The sequence below is a fragment of the Carettochelys insculpta genome, chromosome 1 (assembly GCF_033958435.1).
Source record: "Carettochelys insculpta isolate YL-2023 chromosome 1, ASM3395843v1, whole genome shotgun sequence".
In the NCBI taxonomy this organism is placed as follows: Eukaryota; Metazoa; Chordata; order Testudines; family Carettochelyidae; genus Carettochelys; species Carettochelys insculpta.
The window spans coordinates 354,845,864-354,865,245 of NC_134137.1; the positions used below are offsets into that span (position 1 = coordinate 354,845,864).

The 19,382-nt window shown below is 43.5% G+C and overlaps 1 protein-coding gene across 4 annotated transcripts in view; it reads left to right on the top strand.

The window, feature by feature from the left end:
* ORC5 (origin recognition complex subunit 5) overlaps positions 1–19,382 on the top strand; it is a 163,974-nt gene that overhangs the window by 71,249 nt on the left and 73,343 nt on the right. For all 4 annotated transcript variants that reach the window (XM_074984157.1, XM_074984159.1, XM_074984160.1 and 1 more), the window contains one exon: positions 12,903–13,013. In XM_074984157.1, the coding sequence (XP_074840258.1) occupies positions 12,903–13,013 (111 nt within the window). The remainder of the gene's footprint in view (positions 1–12,902; positions 13,014–19,382) is intronic.

Sequence of the window (19,382 nt, forward strand, 5' to 3'; positions counted from 1 at the left end):
GCGCGCGCGCTCTCTCTCTCTCGCTCTCTCTCTCTCTCACACTCACACTCACACTCACACACACCCCTTTCCTTTAAATGTGCCTCTGTCCCGAACGTACCTGAGACCTCGTTACAGCCTTGTGTTAAATGATCATCTTTCTCTTAATTCAAGTGAGTGCATATTGTTATTAAGATAAGAACTTGCAATAATATCCCCGTTCCTTCCCTGAGTATTAATAAATTAATTGTTTGTGTTTCATAAAATTCTGTTGCCTGCCTCCTCAGCCCTAGTCTTCCCAAGGGGGTGCCAGCGTGGGTCTGTATCTCCTGGAGGCGCACCCTGACAAAGGCCGCGGGGGCGGGTTCCAGAACCTAAAAGGTGGTGAGGGGTTGCTCTTAGCATCTTCCCACCACCTGTCGGGGGCCCAGCATTGCTGTCAATTTCTCGGCATTGTTGGAGAGTCCCTGGGCAATGAGGTTTGGAATTTTTTTGGACTACACCTTTTGCGCTATTTGATTAGAACTTTTAGAGTTTTTCTGCTTAGCTCCTTGTGCAAAAATCTTACAGAAACGAGACTTGAAATTTTCTAAACTGTGTATGGAAATTCAGTAGTTTCACAAAGAATTCTATAAACTGCTTTTGAAATTGTTTTGAAAGGATCTGATTTAATTCCATTCATCTTTAATTATAAGGCTTTTCCACAAGCTGCTGTTTCTGGCAAATAGTCTGAAACTTTCAGGAATGGGAGTCAATCACAGTAGAAAGACCTATGAATTCCCAGTGAAGTTGAGAAGTATCGGTACAGTGGTTATGTAGACCCTTGGATTCTGACTAATAGCTGCTGTTAGCTCATTAAATATATGTATATTCATACCATATATTGTCTGAAAAATTATACTGATTATACAAATAAGACACTCAGAAAAACAAACAATTTTATAACGGTGAGTATAGGAATGTCAAGACAGTGATATGTCAGTAACTATAGAACATCCATGCCATCTGGCTGAAGGAATTAACTGAAGTTTGAACAGCTTGACATATAGACACATTATTTTAATACTTTTGGTAGCCTATTTCTATATATTTTTCATATTATTGTTCAACTCAGAGGTAACATTGGTGACACCTCCTGGATTCTTAGGGCTATAATACCGATGAGAAATGCTTGTTACTATGCAGAGAAGACGAATGTACGTATTTTAATAACTAGCACCACAAAACGGCTTATGATGTGATTTGAGAGACATTCTTCCCAAATGATTTAAAAACAAACTTTTTCTGAAATCCTCTTTACCCCCAGCTGTGCTGGCAGTAAAAATAAATTGTGTGCTACAAAAAGTGAAGTTGAAAGTCAGTGCTTAGAGATCAGGCTCCCAAACTGGGTGTGTACCCACTACTGGGGTGTGGAGGAATGTTCATGGGGAGGGGTATAGTTGCTATGTTGCCTTCCACTCTCAGCTCTTCTGAAACCTTGCCCCAAGCCGTGGTCCTGGCTCCCATCCCCAACCTTGGCATGGGGGTGGGCATTTGGCAGTGGGTGGGGTCTGGCTTTGACTGTGCTCCAGGCTGTACCCCAGCCTTGGTCGTTGGCCTCAGCTCTGTTCTGAGCTGCTTTGTTGACAAAATGGCTGGCTGAAATCACAGCAGACAGGGCTGCCTGGTGTCCCAAAAGCCCTGCCTGTCAATAGAGGCCCTCACCTCCCCCATGCCTGCCGGAACATTCAGACAAGCTTTCTGTTGAGAGAGGCATTCTATCTTGTGAGGTATGGGTTAAGACTGTGGACAACAGTGCTGTGTTCTGTCAATTTACTGTCAACAGAAAGCATTGGGAATCTGGACGCCTCCCAGGTTTTGTCAACAAAATACCAGTTTTGTCGACAAAACCGTCTAGCGTATGAACAAAAAGAATGTTTTCTAAACGTGACCGTGAGAAAATTGACATTGTTCTGTAAATCATGTGATGTTACTTTTAAACTACTGATAAAGAAAGGATCCTGGGAAACTATTTTGCTATGTGAAAACAAAGAGTCTCAAGTATTTCCCGTGCGAAATAATAAATTGATCTGTTCCCAGTTCTAGCTTCCTTAACAAAATGGTATGTTTTCTAGAAATATGAGCAGAGGGATAATACTACTTATTGTGGTTTATTCAGCATGATAGAGTGTCAGATTAAGACTACAAAAGGCTAGAATTGCCCAAAGCAGTAGTCATAAATCCTCTATTGCTTTTTTGAGAAGTATTGAGGTCCAGATATACTAGTTCTGGAGGGACATTTTGAGTGTTGTGAAAAATTTCATGTTTTGCTATATTTAAAAGGTAATGAGAAAATCTAGAACTGTCTAGAACAACGTTTCTTATGCTTTTTGAGACCATGAAATACCAATCATATTTTTATGTGGAACACCTATGAAAATTTTCTCCCCCCCAACCCCCAAAAAAGTCAGACCGAAAAAAACCAACCAGCAAGATATGCAGCAAAAACAAAATGAAGTAATTTTATCAAGTATATATCAATGAAGAGGTAACATTTTATCTGATTTTAATAACAGAAAATATATACCATCAGTCTATGAGATCAAAAAAAAGTTAGATGCTTGCAGCACACCTGCAGGTTGTTCACAGAACACCAGTGTTCTGCAGAATGTAGTTTAAGAAACATTGGTCTGAAAGCTTATAGGAGAAAGGAAATAGATGAAACAATTGTTAAGTCAGAGGGGCAGTGGTTACCAGATGAAATTCTTTGTCATTGGAAATTGAAGTTAAGAGGGTGTGGAGTTATGAAGTAGTAGAAGTTTGATTTAGACTCTAGGAGTATGTCTACACTAGCCAGCTACTTCGAAGTAGCTGGCACAACGTCAAAATAGCACACGTTGTGTCTAAACACACCGTGTGCTATTTGGATGTTGAAATCGATGTTAGGTGGCGAGATGTCGAAATCACTGTTCCTATCCAAAGATGAGAATAGTGCCCTACTTTGATGTTCAACGTTGAAGTAGGGCGTGTGTAGACAATCCGCATCCCGCTACATCGAAATAGCAGGGTCCTCCATGGCGGCCATCAGCTGAAGGGTTGAGAGACTCTGTGCACCCCTGCGGGGCTCTGTGGTTGCCGCGTGCAGCAGCTCCTAGCCTAGGGCTTCTGTCGGCGGCTGCTGCTGCTTCTGCTGCAGCTGGGAGTTCATGCTGTGTGCATGGGGTCTGCTACTGGTTGTCTGCTCTGCAGACCTCCTGCTGTGCAGGCCGGGTGTGTCTGGGAGGGGCCCTTTAAGGGAGCGCCTTGCTGTTGCCCCAGAAGGGCTAGTCCAGCCTGTGACCCTGTCCGCAGGCTTTGCTGGCCCCTTATTTCGACGGGGAGTACTTGTGTGTGTGGATGCTCTGCATTTCCTGCCGGGGCGGCTCCTTTCTATGTTCCCTGTCGCTACTTCGATGTTGAATGTTGACTGCACCAGCCTTGGAGGACGTGTAGACGATACGCATCGAAGTAGCCTATTTCAATGTTCTTACTTCGAAATAGGCTACTTGACGGAGTGTGCTAGTGTGGACATAGCCTAGGTTAGAAACTTTTTGGAGATGGGTACATCATCTGATAAACATAGTTTTCTTAACAACAAACAAAATCCCCCAAAAGACACCCCAAAGCAAACCTGATTAATGTCTTGTGTTTCAGTCTTTAGTGTTAAATCCACTGCTTCTCATTTTTACTGTAAATATGAAAGCAACTCCTCAATACTGTGAACGGGTAACTAATGGTTAGTGATTGTGTGCAAATTTAGATTCATACATCATCTGTGAAAGAATACAGTCGGACTGGGTATGCATATAACTAGATGTCAAAATGCCTATGTTCAGATATTTTTTGTGTAGGCACAAAGGGCTACCATGACCTTTTCTGAAAATTTTGTGTGAAGTCTGCAACTGTGTCTTAAAATATTAGCTTCTCCTTCTACATACAAGTCACACTGGGAATTCATCTACCTATTTCTCTAAATTGTGTGAGTTTCCATTGTTCCATTTGAAAAAGCAGAGTGTACTGACAAAGGATTGCTTTATACTTTTCTCTGGACAGCATCAGTGAACATGTGCATTGGGCTAGGAGTAACATACACAGTTATCTCTGGCAAGAATGGTGAAGAAGAGTGAATTTATAAAATGAGCTTTTCGTGTGTGTGTGTGTGTGTGTGGTCTCTGTTTGTCTAGCTTGTCAAGGCAAATTTACAGACACCAAATGCTAAGAATGAGTCTTCAGAATGTAGTGAGCTAGTGATTGATTCTTTGTTATCCCTGCAGATGCAGATGTTATCCCTGCAGATGCCCCCATATACATTTACTCAATCGCTGATATTTTTAACTGATTTCAGAACTTGAACTGAATGTTACTTTTCAAACCAAATTCTATTCCCTGACACTGGTGTGTTCCCATCTGCTTGTGTTTCTGGTAGAGACCATCTCAATAAACGAGGACTTTTTTTCCCCCACTAATCAGAGAATATTAGAACTTGGAAGGGACCTCAAGAAGTCGTCAAGTCCAGTACTCTGCCCTCACGGCAGAACCAAGCACCATCTGTATCATCCCTGTTAGATATTTATGTTCTTAAATATCTCTAATTTAAGCAAATTTACAACCACCCTAGGCAATTTATTCTAGCACTTAAACACCCTGACACGAAATTTTCCTCAAGTTTAGTCTAAACCTCCCTTGCTGCAATTTAAACCCATTGCTTTTTGTCCCAACAAGGAGGAGGGAGTAGAATTGTTCTCCTTAGCCTCTGATGAAATACCTTTTGAGGTACTTGAAAACTGCTCTGTTCTTCTACGAGTGTCCCCGTGGGTGCGCCACGTTAGGTGTCGGGCTCGCCCCGGCGCCGCAGGTCGGATCTTTCCAGCAGTTTCTGCCGGACCGCGCATGCCGCTCCCTTGCACGTTCCCGGCCACGTGCACAATCCGGTCCCCGCCAGTTCCTCTTTAACCGCCATCGGCTGCAGACGGAATCCGCTCAGGCTACGGCCAGAGTCAGCGTATTTAACGTTCTTAAAGTGTTTTAGAGTTTCTTTTTCAGTCTTTTAGATTGTTAGCTTGTTATTGTTTTCCAAAAAAAAAAAAAAAGAGGAAGGAGTAAAGCTTCCAGTCTTAGTAACAAGCGGAGCACTGGAGGCCCGGGGATGTAGGGCCATTAGGCCTCCTGCCGCAGCAGGCTGAGTCAGAGAGGGGAACAGGCACAGAGAAGGTGCTAAGTACCCTATTAACATCTCAAAGACTCACCATAATGTCCTCTTCAGGATTCAAAAAATGTGAGTCATGTCGCGAAACGATGCTGGCCTCCGACAGGCACAGTCAGTGTGTAAGGTGCCTTGGGGAATCTCATGTCACCCAGAAATGTTCCTTCTGCGCTAAGCTCACAGCCAGAGCAAGGAAGGACAGGGAGATGCGGCTCAAAATGCTGCTCTTCGACAAGGCCCTCCAGCCAGACGTGCTGGAGCGGCCGCAGCAGGAGGGACCCGCAGGACCCCATAAAAGGAAAGCTGCCTCCCTCACCCTGTCAGCGCAAAAACGGAGGAAGCTCTCACCAACCTGATCCCTGCCGGCAGCTACAGCGAGCAGGACGGGTGGAGCGCATAGCCCCCAGCCGCAGTTACAGCTGAGCGGCGGCGGCGCGGAGACGTACGTGGCAGAGGCTGAGCCTCTGATAATCAAACAGCCGCCCCGCACCGCTGGCAGGGCGGCGGCCAGGCAAGCGCCGGAACCGGCGGCACCGCAGGCAGTGGCACCGATGCCCGGGGAACCGGCGGTGCAGAGCGTGCAGGCATGCGGCCTGCAGGCACCAGGGGAGACCACCCACGCGGCACCGCAGAGGAGCGTGCTGAGCGTGGTGCAGACAACGGGGCTGAGATCCCTTACGCGAAAGGGGTCGGAGCCAGCCCCGCACGGGAGGGGAAAGGCAGCGCAGAAAACCCGGTACCGCAGCCCTTCTCCAGACAGGGCTGCAGGGCTGCTCACTCTGAGTCCTCCGCTCATGCTGCGGACCCCAACAAGAAGGCAGGCGGCATCCCCAGCCTATCCTGAGCCCCCATCCCCGTTCCTACAGCCAGCCTCACCATGGCTCGGACCACCTTCGCTCTTTTTGGGCTTTGAACCTTTGGAGTACTACCAAAAGTCAGTCTCTCCAGTATCTCAATTATCCAGACGATCTCGCTCCCCCAGGCACAGGGGGTATGCGCCTCGAGAGTGGTCCAGGTCCCCATCTCAGGAGCAGTGCCCGTGTTGCAATGGTCGCCTCTATCACGCGGGGCATAGACACCATAGGCATACTCCCAGGGACAGATCCCCCCAGACGGTTCAATATCCCCGAGGGCAATCGCGGACGGGGACGGAAACGCAGATATCTCAGGGGGAGTTGATTCTGGAACCCCAAGATTTTCCCTCGCAAGTATCTAGTGAGAGGATGTATCACCGTCAGCAGGACCCAGAGGGGTCCAGAGAGGCTTACCCTAGCGGTTCCTCGCTGTCTTCCCCTGACGAGGCCACGGCCCCGGGGGACGTCCATCCTCCGGATGATCTCAAACAGTTCCAAGAGCTGTTTAAAAGGGTGGCCTTTACACAAGGCATCCAAACAGCAGAGGTGCAGGAGAAACACCATAAGCTCCTTAAAAACCTGAGACCTCCGGCCTCTTCCAAAATAGCTGTTCCGCTTGATGAAGCAATCATGGAGTCCGCCACCACAATATGGCAGACCCCTGCGTCCACTCCGCCTATAAACAAGAGAGTGGATAAGAAGTACTTCGTCCCGGTGAAGGGCATGGAGTTCCTGTTCAGCCACCCACAACCAAATTCTCTGGTGGTGGAATTGTCTCAACAGAGGTCGAAAACTTCTCAGTACAAGACAGAGGGAACGGACAAAGATGCCAAGAAACTAGAGTTGTTCGGCACAAAGGTCTACTCCTCCTCTACCCTGCTGTTGAGAATGGCGAATTACGCAGCGCATCTAGCGAATCATAATTTTGACAACTACTCCAGGCTGACTTCCCTCATGGACTCGCTTCCAGAGGACAAGAAACCGGTGCTCAAGGCCATCGTGCAAGAAGGCTATGCAGCCTCGAGGATGGGAGTTCAGATCGCCCTAGACGTAGCGGACATGGCAGCACGCTCAACAGCTATGGCAGTGGTCATGCGCAGGGAGTCCTGGCTCCAAACATCGGGTATCCCGAGGGATTTGCAGGCGAAGATCGTCGATCTCCCCTTTGACACGCAGAAGCTGTTTGCTGAATCGACCGACTCGGTCCTTCATTCCAGTAAAGATTCAAGAGCTACTCTTAGGACCTTGGGGATTTACACCCCTCCATACAGGAAGAAAAAGTATTACCCTCAGCAAAGACGGTACCAGTATCAACCACAGCTTCCTCAGTACCACGGGGGTTACGAGTAAGGGCGACATCAACAGCACCAGCAATACAGAACTCCCAGGCGACGTTCCCAACAGAGCCGTGCGTCCTCGGGGCAGGGCCAAAGGCCACAAGTTTGACACACAGATCCAGGGCTGCGCCATCACTACCATCGTGCAATGTCATCCGAAGCTATTATTCCACCATCGCCTCCGACCATTCTACGACCAGTGGCAAAGGATCACCACAGACAAATGGGTACTGGAGATCATAACCACGGGTTACGCGATTCCCTTCCAGTCGCTCCCACCGCCACAACCTCCACCCAGGCCCCACCTAAAGGATGCCTCCCACGAAGCGAGACTCAAGCAGGAGGTGGACCATCTCATACTCATAGGGGCAGTGGAAAGAGTGCCGGAGCAACTTCGAGGGAAAGGGTTCTACTCCAGATATTTCCTCACCAAAAAAAAAAAAAAGACATGAGGCTGGAGGCCCATCCTAGATCTTCGGGGCCTCAACCAGTACCTGCGCAAGCAACGCTTTCGGATGATTACAGTCACCTCTATACTTACGGCACTGGACGATGGAGATTGGTTCGCAGCCCTCGACTTACAGGACGCATATTTCCACATAACTATCCACCCGGCTCACAGACGCTTTCTCCGGTTTATGGTAGGCAAAGAACATTTTCAACACAAGGTTCTGCCGTTTGGCCTCTCCTCGGCCCCCAGAGTCTTCACCAAGACCTTGGCAGTGGTGTCAGCCTACCTGCACAGACGGGGTGTTTATAGTCCCATATCTGGACGACTGCCTACTGAAAGGGGCCTCGAAGGAGGAGGTACTTCGCATGATACGCGTCACAGCAGGCACATTCTCTTCGCTGGGCCTGGTCATCAATCTGGCAAAATCAAAGATAGACCCCACACAGGACACAGAGTTCATAGGTATCAGAGGGGTAGCCGTGTTAGTCTGGATCTGTAGCAGCAGATCTCAGCTCAGGATTAAACAAAGACTGTGAATGGCTGGCTAAATACAAAAGCAGCTTCCCCTCTCTTGGAGTTCACACCTCCAGATCTACTGATGACAATACAACTCAGCCTGCCTGACTGAGCTAACCTCGTTATCCCCAGCCTTGCTCTGGCCTATTTATACCTGGCCTTGCAGATTTCCAGGACCAGCATCTGAAGAGGTGAGTTAACTCACGAAAGCTCATGCTCTAAACTTTTCTGTTAGTCTATAAGGTGCCACAGGACCCTTCGTTGCTGCTAGAGTTCATAGGGGCACGTATAAATTCTATCACAGCAAGGGTTTATCTACCAAAGACACGCTTTCAAGCCATCGGTTCCCTCGTGCAGGTCATCACCTTCAGCCCTATGATGCCGGTTCTGACGTGCTTACAGCTGCTGGGCCACATGGCAGCAGCGACGTTCGTAGTACAGAATGCCAGGTTACACATGCGCAGCATGCAGCACTGGCTGGCGAGCGTCTACAGACCGGCAGCACATACCGTTCACAGGGTGGTGTCACCCACGACAGAGGTGCGCAGATCCCTGCAATGGTGGGTGAACCCCAAGAACATGCTAACAGGGGTGCCCTTTCACCAACCACAAATATCGGTTTTCCTCACTACAGATGCCTCCCACATAGGGTGGGGAGCACACATGGGCGAAGAGGTGACGCAAGGACTGTGGTCCTCCACGGAACAGTCACTGCACATAAATATACTAGAGCTCAGAGCAGTGTTCAACGCCTGCAGACACTTTCGAGACCATATACAAGGCAAAGTAGTCGGGATCAGTACAGACAATACGTCCACCAAGTTTTATATAAATCGGCAAGGAGGAGCTCAGTCCCGTGCCTTATGTGCGGAAGCAGTCCGATTGTGGAACTGGTGCATTGCCAACAATATAACCTTGAAAGCCTCGTACTTACCAGGCGCTCACAATGTGAAGGCAGACCAGCTGAGCAGGCGCTTCGCACTCACGCACGAGTGGCAGATCCGTTCCAATCTGCTACGACCGATCTTTCACGCATGGGGTTTTCCCCAGATAGACCTGTTTGCCACTCAACACAACAAGAAGTGCCCACAATACTGCTCCAGGGCAGGACTGGGACGGGGGTCCCTGGGGGACGCATTCGTGATCTCGTGGAGGGGCCCCCTGCTTTACGCATTTCCTCCCACAGTGCTTATCCACAAAGTCTTGCAGAAAGGCAGGAGAGAGGGAGCCCAAATGATCCTAGTAGTCCCAACGTGGGATCGACAGCAATGGTTCCCCTTACTCCTGCGCATGTCGGACCGTCCACCAATGCCCCTCCCGGTGGCGCCAGATCTGCTCACGCAAGCTCAGGGGTCCATAGTGCATCCACACCCCCGAGGCCTATGACTACAGGCATGGTTAATCCCTGGCTCAGCTCCCTAGAGAGTGCATGTACAGAGGAAGTGCAACAAGTCCTAGAAAGTAGCAGAAGGACTTCCACCAGGAAGACCTACAAGCAGAAATCGACTTGCTTCACTGCATGGTGTTCTACCAAACAGTTAGCCCCCCTTGCTGCACCTATACCTGTAATATTAGAGTATTTACTGGACCTCAAGAGAGGAGGACTCTCCCTATCCTCGTTAAAGGTCCACCTTGCCGCTATTTCGGCTTTCAGACATGAAGAGGAAGGGCACATGGTGTTTGCCCGTCCCATGGTTACCAGGTTCCTCAAAGGGTTGGTAAACCTATACCCCCTCAGAAACCGCTTTCACCTTCGTAGAGCTTGGACCTGGTGCTTAGTGCGCTAACGGGACCACCGTTTGAACCTTTAGCCACGGTTTCCCTCCGTCTCCTTACGATAAAGACGACCTTTCTTCTCGCAATCACGTCAGCTCGCAGGGTGAGCGAGCTTGCAGCAGTTATGGCAAGGCCACCCTGCACAGTATTTTCCAAGGAGGCGGTAACCTTACGGCTGCATCCAGCCTTTGTTCCCAAAGTTTCTTCAGAGTTTCATATTAACGAACCTATAGCTTTACCCTCGTTTTATCCAAAGCCTCCTAACTCTAACAAAGAGGCGCGTCTACACCTCCTGGACGTGAGGAGGGCGCTGGCTTTCTATATAGACAGGACTAAGTTCTTCCGGAAAACGGATAGACTCCTAGTCTCTCTCACTCCCAAATCAAAAGGAGAAGGTCTCTCTTCGCAGAGAATCTCGAAGCACATCGTATGACTCCTTTACTGGCCCCGCCCAGGGCTCACTCCACTAGGGCGGTGGTGGCATCAACAGCCTTTTTCAAGGGCGTTGCACTAAAAGACATTTGCAGAGCAGCGACCTGGTCATCCTATGACACCTTCACCAAACATTACGCCCTTCACAGGGTATTCCAAGAGGATACCAGTCTCTCAACAGCAATCCTGTCGGGGACAAGCTGCACATAATCCGATTACCCACCTCCTATCTTGGGTTACTGCTGGGTTGTCACCTAACGTGGAGCACCCACGGGGACACTCGTAGAAGAAAGAGAAGTTACTCACCGTAGTAACGGTGGTTCTTCGAGATGTGTCCCCGTGGGTGCTCCACCACCCGCCCATCCTCCCCGCTTCAGATCTCTGTTTCGTGTTTTGCAGGAGCATCCGAGGCGGTTGGTTAAGGAACTGGCGGGGACCGGATCATGCATGTGGCCGGGAGCGCGTAAGGGAGCGGCGCGCGCCGGCGCATGCGCGGTCCAGCAGAAACTGCTGGAAAGATCCGACCTGCGGCGCCGGGGCGAGCCCGACACCTAACATGTAGCACCCACGGGGACACATCTCGAAGAGCCACCGTTACTACGGTGAGTAACTTCTCTTTCCTTTTCAGCCTTCTTCCAAGCTAAACAAACACAGTTCTTTTAATCTTCTGTCATAGGTCATATTTTCTAGACCTTTAATCATTTTGTTGCTCTTCTCTGGACCCTCACCAATTTCTCCACATCTTTCCTAAAATGTGGCACCCAGAACTGGACACAGCACTCCAGTTGAGGTGTAATCAGCACAGAATAGAGCAGAAATCACAGAGCAGAGCAGGACTACAGCAGAACACCAGCTCTGGCTCCATATTTGTGTTGCCAGTTTGTGCTCTCTCTCTCTCTCTCTTGCATGCACACACATGCACACTGCCTGCAGTGATACTGGGGATGCTGGGCTGCAGCTTGCCAACCTGCCAAACTCTCTGGTCCAGGAACATCCTTGGTCCTGCTGGACGTGGGATGTTGCCTGACCAGAGTGCCAGTTTTAGGAGGTGAAACCTGTAATGTTAGGAGAGGAATGGTGGTCATGGGGCTAAGGCACTGAATTGGGATTCGGATTCTACTTTCTCCGACCGGCTCTGCCACATACTAACTGTAATCTTGATAAATCACTTGAATTCTCTGTATCTGCTCTCCATCTATAAAATAGGGAGGTCCTTCTAGAGGTGTTGTGAAAATAAATTTTGTAGGATACTCTGATATATGTACCCTCACTGCTGTGAGTACCTAGATAATTATATGTAACATTTTAGCATGTTTTTAAGAAATTCTCTAATTTTTGAAGGACTCACTAACATGGTGAAGTTCAGGAAAAAAGTATTTTTGTTGGAAACAGCTCTGTTTTTCTGCATCTGTTTTCTTTTTTTCCTTTGTTTACAAAGAAACATCCTGGTGGAAACCAGGATTTTTTTTATTTTATATGTTGTTGGTGCTTTTTTTAAGTGTCAGTTCTCAGCTGGCTCCCTGCCTCTTCCCCCCAGCCAGTCCCATAGCTGGGATTGCAGATATACTAGTATTCAGTACCAGCACAAAAAGAACCACTGGATGTTACATTGCTCTTTTGAAGTCAGTGTTCTGTGTGACAGTGGTATTATGACTTTTATGGTTAGTGAAGAGTAAACTGGTGGTACAAATGCTCTTGTTAAAATAGTTCTTAGTTGTTACATTAGCTAGCGCTCAATTCTGCTAGCCATAGTGAGGTTGTACCTTGATCCCTGAATAGTCCTGTGGTACTGCTGAATCTGAATTAGCATGGAACAATTGAGCCTTAAGTGAGTTTGGGTTGTTTATGATGACAAGAAACTGAAGACTTGTGAGAAATTATATTTTGTTTTCCTTTTGAAATGTTAGCTACAACTAGGGACTGTAGAATGTTCATGGGTAAGGATCCTAGCACAGACACTAATAATGAAATAAAGCTGTTTACAACTTGAAATGCCATAAAATATAGTCTACCAACTTCTGTCCTTAGGTTGGATTAAATGATTTAATAATTCTTTTTTTATTCTTTTAACACTAGATAGATTTGACCAAATGTTTGCCTTAAACATGTTCTTAATTATGTATAATGCATTTGGGGCACCTGCCAGGCTAAATGAGGCGATGTGTAAATTCAGAGCTGTATATCTCTTGAGAATTTTCCATAAGGTGGCTGTGGGCCTTTAAAAAGGGATACTGTAAAATAAATTGCCACCTAGAGACTAACAGATAAAAGAAGTCATATCCCATGATACTATGCTCCAGAAAAATCCATTTAAATGAATGCCTTCTCTCTTACAGACTAGCAATCACCTCCTTGGGCCAAAGCCATTCCCTTTGGACAGATTGTTAGCAATATTATACAGTATTGTGGACAACAAAGTTGCTCCTACTGCAAATATATTTTCCCAGGTGAGTACAGATTTACTTGTTTTGTTATGTGTTTTTCAATTTCCTGGAGCTTCTGAAAAGATTTGCTGTGTTGTCTCAGAACTAATCGTAGGCTTGGGATGTTTTGACTTTGCAATATTAATAATCATCTGGTAGAAAGTGCTTTCTGCCATCTAATGAGAAATGAGCTACATATCAGCAGTTTAAACCTAACATTCTTGATATTTTTTCTTCATCAAATATGAATTAAAAATTATATTTCCTTTAACGTTGAGAAACATTGTAATTGCTTACTTTGGCCTGGATTCTGGATTGTGATTTGCACTTATGGGTCTGCGTGCTAACACAGAGCCAGTAGAAGTCAATTAAATTGCTCACATGCTTACATTTAAGTATACATCTAAGTGTTTGGAGGATCTTGACCAAAATTAAGGGATCCTTTACTGTTCTACAGCAATGGGTAATGGTCAAGAAAAAGTATGGGTTTCAGTAATCAAAGATTAGAAGAGATGTTTGTTGTGATATGCTCATCTTGTTATTTAGTCTCCTTTGATATGGAACCTTATTATCCTTCTCAAATACTGTCTTCAGGTACCTGTATTTAATTATCCTATATATATACAATCCTAAATACTTAATGAAATAAAGTTTCACTAGATGGCAGCATAACTACAGTATTTGGTGAACAGGAACAAGCCTGCTCTTTTTATTAACAGTTTGGATTTATCGAACAGCAATAGCCATGCCATTGTGAATTTTGAAGCTATCATATTATAAACCTTATTCTCAACATTCTCATCCTAACCTTTGAGGATTCTTATATGCTTCCAGTACTTTTGCTTTCTTCTTCTTCTCCTTTGTTGCCTCTTATCATTTGCTTTCAAAAACTGGCTTTCCCTGTGCTTTTGCTGTTTCAGATTGAGTCAGGACTGCATCTTCCAGGGATATGTTCTAATATGCTTACTGAAATTTAGATTTTTACATTCTTCTTAATCCCCACCCCAGAAAATAAAAAAAAAAAATGGAACCTCACTATTAGAATTAAATATCACTTAAGATATCCCTGCTGTCGTATAGCTCTTCTGCAGTATGAGATGTACATTTTATACATATCAGAGAAAGATAGGGAGAGAGATATGCTATGTTACAGGATAAATATTTAAAAACAAACACATCATGCTAATTTAAAATGTACACTGGCTGACATTTTTAAATTGTATCTTTAATACTTATATTTAAGAGAACTGTAGATTAAATTAAAAAAAAATCTGCAGTGGAAAAAAGGTTGTAATAAGCATTCAACAACCATGTTGGAGCAGAGAAGTCTAAATCTAAGGAATGTTGATCAACCTTGACTTTGAATTCTATGTATTTTCACTGCTTCTGGTAAAAAGAAACTTGAAGAAAATACTAACTAGAATAGTATCAAATTTTAACTGAATATAAAATTTAGATTGAAAAATATTGTTTTTAAGTGTTAGGCTATTTTGATATTTAACTTATCCCATTGTAAACTTGATCTCAAATTAAAGCCTTGAGAATTGTATAGTTCTTAAAATATGTGGCTGTTTTTTACTCCGTTTATGTAAAGCTTAGCGGAATCTACAAACAAGAAGCTGTGTGTGAATAATCTTAAACTGTTTTAAAAAGCTTTCCAGTGTAATAGATGGCTTTTAGTTAGTACAAAAGTATAGTTGTTTTATCTGTACTGTGGTCCACGGAGGGAAAGCTTCATATTGGAGCCAGTTGTATTTAGGTACAGTCTCTGTGAATTTTCAAAACATGAGCCCTTCTCAGCTTTAAGTTTATTAACTTTCAGCAGAAAATATTAATCACTAGAAAAGGTTGCTGTAAGATTGTTGGCAATGTCTTGATCCTCTTATTTCTGTGCCAAACTTTTATTCATACAGAAATGCTATTCATTAACTTTTCAGAATGACTTTTCCCTCAATAAATAATGAATAGATGTACAGATTTTAATTATCTGTTAATGCTAAGATTTATTAAATCTAATTTTGTTTTTTTGTTATAAATAGACCTTCAAAGTATAATTTGAAGTTTCATCTGGTTTTGCCTTTTAATTAGTCATGGCCCAGAATAAATGGGCTTTCTTTTAGTTACATAAAAAGTTAATAAATTCTGTTTACTTAAGATTGAACTTTTTGGTTGAGATATATGGGAACAAATTTTTTCTGGTGTAACTCCACTGAAATCAGTAAAGTTACACAGGCCACATCTACACAGTCCTGGTCTTCAGCCCCGCTGCTGGCAGAGCTATGTTAAGCAGGTTTCTGGAAACTGCAAATGGCTTGCCATTTGCACACTCGTGGCTAATTAGCATACCCATGCGAGATTTCGCTCTCAGCAGAGGGTGGTGCTGGCAGTAAACATGCCATGTGGACGTGCCTCTGCCAGCTAAACCCCCCTCTGTCACCAGGCTCTTATCCCTGAATTATTACAAGGATGAGGGACTGGTGAGAGGGGGGGGTTTAGCTAACAGAGGCATATCCACACATCATGTTTACTGCCAGCACCACCCTCTGCCAAGAGTGAAATCTTGTGCGCTGTGCTAATTTAGCTGTGTGAACATGCAGTTTCCAGAAACCTGCTTAGCATAGCTCTGCCGGCCGCGGGACTCAAGACTGGAGCCATGTGGATGTGGCCATAGTGAATGAATTTGGCCTATTTGTTTTCTTCTCATTTCTCGCTCATTAGCATAGACATGCAGCAAATCAAACCTTCTCAAAAGACACTTACGTTAATGACCACTTTAAATGTTGAAACTCATTTTGGATTTAGTACTGTGTTTTTAAATACAGTTTTCTAATCTGCAGAGAAATGTCAGTGTTTTTTTTCCCCCATTGCTGTTATGTACCAGCCAATTGAAAGGTTTTGAGTCATCTTTTTCTTTCATCCTAAATGTTTGTTACTTTTTCGACTGGATTTTTCAAACTGGCCTGATCTAAGACGTTACAATCAATTGAAAAATTAATATATAAAACAGAGTTTTAAAATGTTTCATTTGGGTTGCTTTTGAGTCATTGAATTCATCTTTGACAAAGTATCAACATTTCTTGAACTTTAAGAGGAAAGAGGAGAGGTAGAAGGTAGGCATCTTAACTAATGTGAAGCTCTAGCATGAGGAAACATACTAGAGGATAGTCTTTACTTATTCTTTAGACACATTTCTGCCTAAATATTTAATAAGCTGAAGATTTTATACTTGCCTTTTGTAGTCACTTAATTTTACTGTCTAACAGGGTGAACATAAAATACAGTTGATTCTCTTCAGTTGGGCATTTGCCAGATCATCTTTGAGAACAAATATTATTTCAATAACAAATGAGAATAAATCTATAATTATACAAGACCTTAAAAGCAGTGGAGCCACAGTGGTTTGCTGGTACAGATTAAGTGGAGCCATGGAGGAATTCGTATTATACACACCATTGAGCACTGGTTTGTAGCACATCTCTCTGACAGCTGTATGTAATACCTGAGGTGTAGTCAGTGTGTACACCTGGATCTAAGTGTGTATATGCATCCGCTAGCCAAAACCTCAATGTAGGGCAGGTTCTATTACTATAGTTTGGTTGTTGAAGACAAGCTGCCTGGTTGTTCCATGCCCATTAGGGGGGAGATTCTGAGAGTTTAATTTTGACTTTCCATGTTTCCAAGAGGGATGAGGATTTAACTTTAGTTCTGCTGCATCTTAGAGAACAGTTGAAGATAATATCTTTCTTGTTTCATGCTTAAAGCCTAATAGGTATTCATAAAAACTATACTTGTGAATTTAGATATGAATTCTCACTTTCAGTGTTCTATCTCACCATATAAAAACAAAACCATTTTAAATACTCTTATGCAGGCTTTATCTCCTGTGTTGACTATTGTAGTCTTGCACACCTACTATACACACATGCACTCCCACACCCTTCAGATCCATTCAGAATAATACTGTTAATATTACTACCCATACAGTTTATTTTCAATAAAACAGAAAATTAAGTTCTAAAAGATGGCAAATGGTGCTAACCAACTTGTTTGTCCTCTTCTCACACAAGATTTTGTATAGGTTCTTCCATGCCACCTTTTGTAAATGGAACACCTTTCCTGAACTAATCCATTAAACCACTATAGTGTAGTGTTGAAGATCCCCTTCTCTTTGTTCTTTTGCTAACTGAAAACTTCCTGCAATTTTTGCATGTAGCTAGTTTACACAGCCATATAATCCTGTTGTTTTTGTTTCCTATCACTCTCACAGTAAACCCTTTCATATCTGGCATTCTATCATATAGAACTCTCAAATAGCTGGCATTTTAACCATAAAGTAAATTTTAGTTACATTTTCCATAAGGATAATAATAGTGAAAGTAAATACAAATAAAGCAAGTACAGAATAAGTTTACGGTGTACAATATTACTGTTGCTGGTAAATAAAGTACTCCGCATACATTTTTGTTTCTTAATATCTAATCTTGTTTTATTTAGTGTTATGCATTGTTAGGTATGCCTCTCTGTTTTCCAGAATATTTGAATATCCAGCAACCTCCAGGTCCAGGGGCTGCCAAATATGAAAGAGTTTACCGTATTTCTAAACCTATCCCCCCATCTGATCTGCTTGTTTGCTGGAGCCATTTAGTTTTTCATGCCCTAAATTAGGTCCCAATTCTACACGTACTTTTTCCACATATTTAACTTAAACATGTGAATACGTCACTGTCCTAAGACTAAAGGCTTTGGTGTGAGTGCTGTTGTTTACTGTGTAAGTTATGACAGTCAGCAGAATAAGATATACCTTGGTAAAAGAACACAATTTGAGCCTGTGAATTCTACTTTGTATGAATGACGGTTGTAACAGAATTAGAATAAGGAAACATGTAGAAAAGTGGGGATATGCCCTTCTGTACAAAATAATTTAAAAATGTGTTTATAGTTGCAAATTGGAATAAGTTTCATTTATTTTATAAATGCACTTGTTTTCATTTTATTCTATCTCACAGTCTAGTAGAACAAACTATGTGGGATAATTTTGAAAGGACTTTTACCTTTATTTAGATCCAGATCTGAAGCTGTCCACTTTTTTCATTTGGGTTAAATTCAGAATGTGAATTGTGTGTATTTGTTATGAAGAAATTGTTTTGAAGTGTAGTGTGGTATTAGAGAACTAGAGCACTGCGCAGTCCCTTTATCCTCGTGCCATTTGCAGACAGTCTCCATTTGTTTCTGTAGTGTCAGTCATTTCATAAATTGTGAGAATGCTATATTAAAAGTAGTTATAGTTCATTTAACACCAGCAAAATCAATTGAATTTCAATAAGCTTACTAAAGGTATTACTCTTAAAAATGAGTTCAGAATCACTATAACTTACATACCATATGCGTGTATAACTCCAAATGAAACTGGCCTTGGAGTTCGAGCCTTTTATCTTTGAATGAAGATGCATTTCATATTTATACTTGTCCCTGTTAATGACTGACATGCTAAACACCATATTAATGCAATTCCATAAAAAAGCATACTTAAAATGCTGTCAGCATGTCTGAGCCAAAGGGACACTGCTTACAAATTATACTATTGCCTGAGAAGAATTACAATAAGACAGATTATCCCCTTTCTGTTATATTTTCTGTTCTGCCTCAAGTGCATTGGATTTGGGAATAACTCCATTGTTACGTTATTTACACATCACGTTAGGTTTATGTGGCAGTTTATACACAGTTTACTTATTCCCTGATCCCAGAAGCTTAAAATGATCATTTAAATTAATCTTGTTGTTTTCTGAAAAATAGTTGGTATTTTGTTTATGTTTTATCCATCTTTTTTTCTTGACGACAAAGTGTGGAACCTATCAAATAGACTGGTGGGAACATGCTTTTTGTCTGTTCCTCTGATGAGTAGGCATAACCTCCTGCAGAAGACTAAAGGTAGCAATAATATATGTAGTGTTCAGGCTCACACATGAAGTAAACTCTTGTGCCTGTACCCAATTTTGACATGTTGTGCTACAAGGCCAGTCATGCAGTACAGTATTAAAGGGAGCACTATCAGCTTTTAAAAATCATTTCTAACTGCTTGGGTTGTTGACTTTGTAAATAAAAAAGAACAAATACCTGTTTTAGTTTTTCTTATTCATGTGACAGTGCTTTGCATATAGTCAGCTTCAAGCTTTTCTGTTTGATCAGTTGCACTTTTTTTCTGATGTTCTACCATGATGACGTCACTTTCATACACTGCCTTGGGAATTGCTTATGTGCATGTTTTACTCCACAATCTCTAGGAATGCAACAAGCAACAAAAAAGAAGTTGAAAATGAAAATGGAGCATACATTTCTTGCAAACAGGGAGGATTGGGCTAAAACATCCATGATGGGTGGTGGCTTTTGCCC